The following is a 9,739-nucleotide window of genomic DNA, read 5'->3' on the forward strand; positions in this document are numbered from 1 at the left end:
TTAAATAAAGGTGAAGTAAAATAAAATAAATAAAAATCAAACAGACTCCAACCTCTCCACAATGGCCAAGACCAGAGAGCTGTGTAAGGACATCAGGGATAAAATTGTAGACCTGCACAAGGCTGGGATGGGCTACAGGACAATAGGCAAGCAGCTTGGTGAGAAGGCAACAACTGTTGGTGCAATTATTAGAAAATGGAAGAAGTTCAAGATGACGGTCAATCACCCTCGGTCTGGGGCTCCATGCAAGATCTCACCTCATGAGGCATCAATGATCATGAGGAAGGTGAGGGATCAGCCTGAACTACACGGCAGGACCTGGTCAATGACCTGAAGAGAGCTGGGACCACAGTCTCAAAGAAAACCATTAGTAACACACTACGGCGTCATGGATTAAAATCCTGCAGCGCACGCAAGGTCCCCCTGCTCAAGCCAGCGCATGTCCAGGCCCGTCTGAAGTTTGCCAATGACCATCTGGATGATCCAGAGGAGGAATGGGAGAAGGTAATGTGGTCTGATGAGACACAAATAGAGCTTTTTGGTCTAAACTCCACTCGCCGTGTTTGGAGGAAGAAGAAGGATGAGTACAACCCCAAGAACACCATCCCAACCGTGAAGAACTGAGGTGGAAACATCATTCTTTGGGGATGCTTTTCTGCAAAGGGGACAGGACGACTGCACCGTATTGAGGGGAGGATGGATGGGGCCATGTATCGCGAGATCTTGGCCAACAACCTCCTTCCCTCAGTAAGAGCATTGAAGATGGGTCGTGGCTGGGTCTTCCAGCATGACAACGACCCGAAACACACAGCCAGGGCAACTAAGGAGTGGCTCCGTAAGAAGCATCTCAAGGTCCTGGAGTGACCTAGCCAGTCTCCAGACCTGAACCCAATAGAAAATCTTTGGAGGGAGCTGAAAGTCCGTATTGCCCAGCGACAGCCCCGAAACCTGAAGGATCTGGAGAAGGTCTGTATGGAGGCGTGGGCCAAAATCCCTGCTGCAGTGTGTGCAAACCTGGTCAAGACCTACAGGAAACGTATGATCTCTGTAATTGCAAACAAAGGTTTCTGTACCAAATATTAAGTTCTGCTTTTCTGATGTATCAAATACTTATGTCATGCAATCAAATGCAAATTAATTACTTAAAAATCATACAATGTGATTTTCTGGATTTTTGTTTTAGATTCCGTCTCTCACAGTTGAAGTGTACATATGATAAAAATGACAGACCTCTACATGCTTTGTAAGTAGGAAACACTGACGATTTTGCAGGTTCAAATATACCACTGTACCTTGCTTTATTTGACCTCTTTATTTGAAAGGATTTGAGACTTAGTTTAAGATGCTGTTGAAGATTTTACACATGGGCCTTCCATAGACTATAAGCGCAGCAGCACCCTTGCAGTTGATAGGATACTGTACCTTGGATACCGCAGATTGCTGGCTGCATGTTGCATTAATATTACTATTGTGACGCATAATTGCCATGGTAATCTGAAATGTCCAGTCTGTAGCTGTGAGACTCCCTCTGTTTGGACACGGCCGTGGTGGCAGCCTGGCGCAGTGTACGCACCTTACAACTATCCTCCTCATCAATGTCATCTTCTCTTGGGCATCCTCTTAGTGGCCTCTTATTGCTATACCCACTGAGTAGCTGGACCCGCGCTTTTATAGGCCTAAGCTTTGCCTTGGCAGCGAAATGACGTCATAATGGCATTGACATGATGCAATAGTAACCGTGCCATTCCGTGTACGAGACCAAGTCAAGACCGAGACCAGGAGGAGTTTAGGGGTACGAGACCAAGTCAAGACCGAGATCAGGAGGGGGGTTAGGGGTACGAGACCAAGTCAAGACCGAGATCAGGAGGGGGGTTAGGGGTACGAGACCAAGTCAAGACCGAGATCAGGAGGGGGGTTAGGGGTACGAGACCAAGTCAAGACCAAGACCAGAAAAATGCGAGTCCAATTCAAGACCATCAATTGTCAAATCTCCACCATAAAAAGAGTTCAAAATGTCCAGTATTGCTGTGTTGATATTTCAGAAGATATGTATTCTTTAGACATTCAGAATGGTGAAAACATTCATGCTGACGGTAAATAGTCACTCTACAAATGATCACGAACCAAACAGGTCTATAATAGATGAAAAGACAAAATATGTTACAACTTCCCCCAGTTTCCCCTTACTAATAGTGAGCATGCGACTTTCAAACAATGTCTTCCCTAGCAGCAAATCAATTCTGACGAGCGTGACAATATTTGAGGATACATTTCTGTGAAAGTAAAGGACAGTAATGTTATGAGTAAAGTAGGAAGCCCTGGTTTCAATAGGCAAGAAGATATTAATGTGTCATGAAAGGAGTGTGAATATTTGGCTTGGTGAATGGGAGCTGATAACTGAGTTCTTCACTCCGCTGGTCCAATTCAAGAAATAATGAGTCATCACTGTCCGAGACAGAATCAAGACCAAGTAAAAATGTATCTGACACCGAGACAAGACAGAGACACTCAATACAGATGTAGGATCTTAATTTGATCACTCCTTTGTTGCTGAGAATTTACCTGCACAGCAGGAAATGCAAACTTGTGTATTCAAGTTTTAAAAAGTAATCTAAAGTTTGTAATTTCCAGACTTGATTTGCCCTAACGAATAATGTATCAACCCTTACAAAAATGTCCTTTCATTATAATCCACATAATTCACATTTCCTGTTGCTGCGGGATGATGATGAAGCAAACTGGCCTCGAGACCGGACTCAAGTAGTTCCAAACACAAAAACCGGGATAATAAACAAAAATACAAAACACAGCGGATTATAAAGTGGACAATATCATGTGGGAGGACGACGCACTTCTTTTGAGCTTAAAATGAATCAAATTGGCCCAAAATTGTAGGAGGGACACCCTCCTGCAGCTTAGAATCCTTAGTGTATTATAATATAGATAACTGCATATTATCAGAGCTCAATTACTATCAAAACAAGTTTTGATGCTACAGGAAAATGCCTGATGTTCTAACTACAATGAGAGATTTTGAAATAAACAAAATAACTTGTTATTTAACAACTGTTCTGTTTATATTTTAGGACTTGGGGCATTCCTGATGCTGATCAAACTATTTGTACTGTAGATGTGGTCTGAGGGGTCTCTCACGTTGTTGGTCCTACATTGTTGGTCCCCAAAGAACCCAGATGGCATCCTTTATCCTGCCAATGAAGAACAGTTGGGTATTTGTAGTGGGTGGGACACACTACACAAACTAACATCAAAGTTGAGCCAATAGTATTATAGACATCTATCTACTCAGGACCTTTAATTGCTTTTTAAAGGAAGAATGTGTCTTCCCCCACTAGTGTCCACTCTAATTCATGTTTTAGTCTCATTGCTGTCTTCTATGCACTTTTCTACCTTTTTTGTCTCAATACTCTGCTAACTAAACCAAGTTTACCTGTAGGATGGGTGATGTTTACATTATGTAGTTTCACCTAAGAGAGGAGGAAAGAAAGCCATAGTGTTTTTTGTCTGAACACGAATTTCAACAGGAAATGTGTTTATTGCTGCTGACCACCTTTAAACTGCACTGCCTCATCATGCTGTGCCATATAGACTGTGTAATTTATGAAATATATTTATTAAGCTATTTATTACCTATTAATTATAAAAGGCACAAATGACCAAAGTATGAATGTACAATTAGCTAGAAAAACAAGCTGTGAACTTTTCCGTAACAAGCCAATCATCTCCCATGGACAATTTGTTGGCACAAAATGGAAGTACTTCACTATGCAATGGGACCAATGTGAAATTGTGTGTTTTTATGTCTCATCAAATTAAGGAATTTATTTTGCAAGATTTTAAGAATATATATTTTAAAGGTGTGTCCTTAAAAAAAGTATATATATCCACCTTGACTTGGACCATTTTGTATTGGTACAAATATAGCTACACCTACTCAACCCTAGATCAGACAATAAGCTTAGAGACAAGTGATTGATTTCACCAGGTAGATTTCAGAGAGATGTACTGTACAATAGTGTTTAAACATGATATTAATAATACTTCTTACCTCCCTCCAGTCCATACAACCAAACACTTATATGAACTGACAACCATAACGTTACACACATTAAGATGAGCCCTTTTGAACACGAGCAGCGTTAAACAATAAGCTTTATTTTCTTGTCCGTTGATGTTATGTATGTGTACTTTCGTAGCATAGTTGTATGCCATAATGTTTTGCATGCTTTTGATGAGAGACAATCACCCATGTTCATGCTCTGATCATTTTCTAATCTGTCCTGTGATGCATTAAAAAAAGTTGTCTTCAAACATTGCGACTCTTTTCTATCAGGGTTCTGATTGCCAACACATGTACACAAAAGTACAAATGTTAAGAACACGTGTGTGATATACTTTAGTTTACAGGGCTATGTTTCCGCCTTGTAATGTGTTGGGATGATTCTCAAAGAAGATTGACAATGACAAAAATATCAGTTAAGAGGTGGTAGGAGTTGAACATCCTGTTCATGTGAAAGTTATTATTTATGCGAAATAAATTATGTACATATTTATTTAAAAATCAAAACCGCCATCCAATGAATATAGTTAATTCATTTAATCGACAGACATTTTGTGCTCTCCTACAAATCATTGCCAGATTATTTCACTATAAATTCCAAATACAATGTACTATATAACAAACTTCAATGTATTATTTTTAATATGAAATATGAAATAGTATGTTTTCTTAAATGTTATATTGATCAATGTTATCTAGTCTGTGAACATCTGTAAATGGTAAAATAAAAATAAATAAAAACATTTAGATTAACCCGAATAACATGAGATGACTGAAAGAGACCACACATTCTCAGAAAGACACTCAAACTGTGGTGACTACAAAAGTGAGGACTCATCTTAAAAGGTAAGACAGCATTTATCTAAAACAGTGATATTTCAGAACACACAGTACATGTACTTGTGATACTTTACAACATTATTTACAGAACTTTTTATGTTTCATTTTCTGCCAATTTCTTTTAGCCAGTTTTTCAAGCCCCTTTACTTATGGTTTGCTTGGCGGAAGACAATTTTATTTTTTGTTTCTGCATTAAAAAAATTCATCATGTATTGTTTTGGCCTAGCAAAAAATCTAAAGTATGCCTAAAACATTAGAGCTCATTGGGAGCCTTGCTTGGCTCAGATGGAATGCAGTCAAGGTTGGGTTCATTTCTCTGTGCAGAAATTCAAAAAGATCAATTCTGTACACATTGGTCATTTCCCAGTTCAAAACTCAATGTCAATTTCAATTCCTGGTTTGGCTAAGATGTGAATGGAATTAACCCCAACGTTGCCATGGCGCAACTGTCCAATATGACTCCTCATCGTGGACCATTCCTTCACCCCTTTCTGAAGCTCCTTCTTGGGGTTAGATCTTGGGGCTTAGATTGTGGGGTCCCTTCACCAGGCCCTGCTCCTTGTGCATCACAGGCGCGTGAATGCTGCAGACAGGCAGTCGTTGCTGGAGAACTGCTGCCTTAGCCTGGCTGTATTGCTGTTTGGCTGTCTGAGTGAAAGGGTGTAGGCTTCTGTTTGTTTCATTTCTTTGAAAAGCCTACACATCTTAGTTCTACAGGACCGGCCAGAGGGTTGTCTGCCTCCATCTGCTCTAGAGGTGAACTCTTCTCCTGGAAAGTAGACATGACTCTTAGGCTCCTTGCTCAGCTTTAAAAGTGCCCTAGTCTTTCTCTGCGTTTCCTCTTCACATTCAAGTATCCAATGAGCCCAAACTAGCAGAACAGGCTCTCACACACAGACATGTTTTATGGAACCCTGTCCTGACCAGTTTGGCCCCAGAGTGTAGATCAACATTAAATCCTTCTTCTCAAGGGGTGCATCTAGAAGTGGTTCTTGTGGATACTTCTTACTCCTTTGCAATAACATATTCCTTAAGATGACCTATGGTAAAGATTAACATTGAGTAAATAACATGAAACAAAAAAATAAATACATGCAAAACTATTTTATTTTATACAGTGGGGGAAAAAAGTATTTAGTCAGCCACCAATTGTGCAAGTTCTCCCACTTAAAAAGATGAGAGAGGCCTGTAATTTTCATCATAGGTACACGTCAACTATGACAGACAAAATGAGATTTTTTTTTCTCCAGAAAATCACATTGTAGGATTTTTTATGAATTTATTTGCAAATTATGGTGGAAAATAAGTATTTGGTCAATAACAAAAGTTTCTCAATACTTTGTTATATACCCTTTGTTGGCAATGACACAGGTCAAACGTTTTCTGTAAGTCTTCACAAGGTTTTCACACACTGTTGCTGGTATTTTGGCCCATTCCTCCATGCAGATCTCCTCTAGAGCAGTGATGTTTTGGGGCTGTCGCTGGGCAACACAGACTTTCAACTCCCTCCAAAGATTTTCTATGGGGTTGAGATCTGGAGACTGGCTAGGCCACTCCAGGACCTTGAAATGCTTCTTACGAAGCCACTCCTTCGTTGCCCGGGCGGTGTGTTTGGGATCATTGTCATGCTGAAAGACCCAGCCACGTTTCATCTTCAATGCCCTTGCTGATGGAAGGAGGTTTTCACTCAAAATCTCACGATACATGGCCCCATTCATTCTTTCCTTTACACGGATCAGTCGTCCTGGTCCCTTTGCAGAAAAACAGCCCCAAAGCATGATGTTTCCACCCCCATGCTTCACAGTAGGTATGGTGTTCTTTGGATGCAACTCAACATTCTTTGTCCTCCAAACATGACGAGTTGAGTTTTTACCAAAAAGTTCTATTTTGGTTTCATCTGACCATATGACATTCTCCCAATCCTCTTCTGGATCATCCAAATGCACTCTAGCAAACTTCAGACAGGCCTGGACATGTACTGGCTTAAGCAGGGGGACACGTCTGGCACTGCAGGATTTGAATCCCTGGCGGCGTAGTGTGTTACTGATGGTAGGCTTTGTTACTTTGGTCCCAGCTCTCTGCAGGTCATTCACTAGGTCCCCCCGTGTGGTTCTGGGATTTTTGCTCACCATTCTTGTGATCATTTTGACCCCACAGGGTGAGATCTTGCGTGGAGCCCCAGATCGAGGGAGATTATCAGTGGTCTTGTATTTCTTCCATTTCCTAATAATTGCTCCCACAGTTGATTTCTTCAAACCAAGCTGCTTACCTATTGCAGATTCAGTCTTCCCAGCCTGGTGCAGGTCTACAATTTTGTTTCTGGTGTCCTTTGACAGCTCTTTGGTCTTGGCCATAGTGGAGTTTGGAGTGTGACTGTTTGAGGTTGTGGACAGGTGTCTTTTATACTGATAACAAGTTCAAACAGGTGCCATTAATACAGGTAACGAGTGGAGGACAGAGGAGCCTCTTAAAGTAGAAGTTACAGGTCTGTGAGAGCCAGAAATCTTGCTTGTTTGTAGGTGACCAAATACTTATTTTCCACCATAATTTGCAAATAAATTCATTAAAAATCCTACAATGTGATTTTCTGGAATTTTTTTCCTCAATTTGTCTGTCATAGTTGACGTGTACCTATGATGAAAATTACAGGCCTCTCTCATCTTTTTAAGTGGGAGAACTTGCACAATTGGTGGCTGACTAAATACTTTTTTTCCCCACTGTATGTTTTTTTAAAAATAAGTCAGAGGAACAGCTGGTAGTGTTGTAACTCACATAGCTGATGGTGAATATCAGCAATGCTGCCACAAGCCCCACAATGGAAAGAACTAGGATGGTGTCCCTTTCTTCTGATTGGTCTGTGGACTCAAGGCAACCTGCAAAAAAATGATCCACAAATCCTTGAGCATCACTGGAAACATTTTAAAAGATGAACTCTCTCTGGGTCCAATTTAAAACACTCACATACAGTATAAAGTAGGTCTATGTACCAAAACAAGCACATAATGAGAGTAGAACACACTCACCTGTCACTCTGAGGTGAACCTGCCCCTCCTGGTTCTGCTCTCCTACAGGTGCTGCCAGGAGACACTTATACCTCCCGCTATCAACAGCCGTTACATTGGGCAGGAAGATATCGAAAGAATCATCAGCCAAAAGTTTCACTTCACGCTCCAGACCGGCGTACCATTGGGTGGTGCCGTTATGTGATAGCCTCTTCATCAATAGACCAGACTCCTTTTTAGAGGGCTCCTCACCGAGCTGGGAGAAGAGGGTGTGAGGTTACTCTATGCCCTTAACAGCTGGTCTGGGACCAGTACTGTATATGTTTTTCTTATATTGCACTTGTATAGAATTTGGTCAGACGGTACAAAACACACCGTTTATGCTATCACAATAATAGAAAGCTTACCTTGTACCACCTCACTGCCCGGTACTGGACCCCAGGCTTACATATTGCTTTACATTTCAGAATTGAGTCCTCTCCACAAACGGACTTCACCTCTTGGGTAGGCATTTCCTGTGTGAGCCCACATTGCAAGGAGGCAGCTATAGAAAAACACAAGATAAATCATAACTTCAGGTGAGCCTGCCCAGCTGGACTAATATCAAACTCGTTGTTAAAAAGAAATGACAACATACCTATAACGCAGACGAGTAGAGAAAACATATTTGTAGAACTACAGCAATGAAGATGATGATCCAGAACAGAAGGGTTGCAGTTTATATAAAGCTATCTAAAACGGAAGTGAATCTACAAGGCTAGGGATTTCCCATAGCGAGTGCGGTCAGCTTTCTGTTCGATTCAACGTTTGCCACGTTGCGTGACGCTTTGAATTTAACGACACGTTTCTCTAAAACGGTGCGCACCATTCCTCAACAGCATTTGATGTTCGTTTGCTCTCGTTTGGTGTGTGGCCTGATCAATATGGATGTGACCATTTGAAATCGCAAAACTCGTAGCACCATACAATCTCCATCTGGCCCACCATAATCACACCGTTCTTCCACTGGTTGTTCAGGACAGTACCGTTCTATGATACTGAACAGATCCCTGACATTTCGCTAAATTGAAGGTGCTAGGTCACAGTGCGTGTGGGCATTTCATTTGGGATAAGGGGCGAGCTTCTCAATTGCGCGTGTACTCTATTCACAGGACCGACTGCAATTTGTTCTCCTGATCATCATGCCGATACGTTGCGGCACTCTCCTGATATGTTTGGTTAGGCTATGTTTCTCATACATTGTTCAACTTAAGCAAACGGTGTGTTGTTATGTGTTAATAACACGAAGACTACGTTAACCAGCATGGCTACACAAGGAGATTGCTAGCTATCAGTTTATTAAAAGTTGTTAAACCTATTATTTAAAGGATCAAACATAATAAACGGAAAATTAGTTGTCACTGCAAGACTTTACACTGAGTGTTACAAAACATTATGAACACCTGCTCTTTCCATGATAGACTGACCAGGGAAAAGCTATGATCCCTCATTGATGCCACTTGTTAAATCCACTTCAATCAGTGTAGATGAAGGAGAGGTGACAAGTTAAAGATTTTTAAGCCTTGAGACAATTGAGGCATGGATTGTGTATGTGTGCCATTCAGAGGGTGAATGGCCAAAACAAAAGATTAGGCCTAAGTGCCTTTGAACGGCGTATGGTACTAGGTGCTAGGCGCACCGGTTTTTGTCAAGAACCGCAACGCTACTGGGATTTTCACGTTCAACAGTTTCCCATGTGTTTTAAGAACGGTCCACCACCCAAAGGACATCCAGCCAATTTGACTGTGCGAAGCATGGGAATCAGCATGGGCCAGCATCC

The 9,739-nt window shown here is 41.3% G+C and overlaps 1 protein-coding gene across 1 annotated transcript; it reads right to left on the reverse strand.

The window, feature by feature from the left end:
- Positions 1-4,418: 4,418 nt before the first annotated feature.
- LOC123482133 (CD83 antigen-like) lies at positions 4,419-8,860 on the reverse strand. Its single transcript, XM_045208658.1, has 5 exons — positions 8,558-8,860; positions 8,328-8,464; positions 7,942-8,176; positions 7,691-7,791; positions 4,419-5,958 (listed from the first exon to the last, which is right to left on the reverse strand). The coding sequence occupies exons 1-5, from the start codon at positions 8,583-8,585 to the stop codon at positions 5,806-5,808; spliced, it is 654 nt and encodes a 217-aa protein (XP_045064593.1). The 5' UTR covers positions 8,586-8,860; the 3' UTR covers positions 4,419-5,805.
- Between the last annotated feature and the right edge of the window lie 879 nt (positions 8,861-9,739).

Source organism: Coregonus clupeaformis, chromosome 28, assembly GCF_020615455.1.
Source record: "Coregonus clupeaformis isolate EN_2021a chromosome 28, ASM2061545v1, whole genome shotgun sequence".
Classification (NCBI taxonomy): Eukaryota; Metazoa; Chordata; class Actinopteri; order Salmoniformes; family Salmonidae; genus Coregonus; species Coregonus clupeaformis.

Excerpts from the sequence above, each read along its gene's own strand:
- LOC123482133 (XM_045208658.1), bottom strand. The coding sequence starts at position 8,585 with ATGTTTTCTCTACTCGTCTGCGTTATAG. Across the intron at positions 8,465-8,557 it reads TCTACTCGTCTGCGTTATAG|CTGCCTCCTTGCAATGTGGG; the intron begins GTATGTTGTCAT and ends GTTTTTCTATAG. Across the intron at positions 7,792-7,941 it reads GGTTCACCTCAGAGTGACAG|GTTGCCTTGAGTCCACAGAC; the intron begins GTGAGTGTGTTC and ends ATTTTTTTGCAG.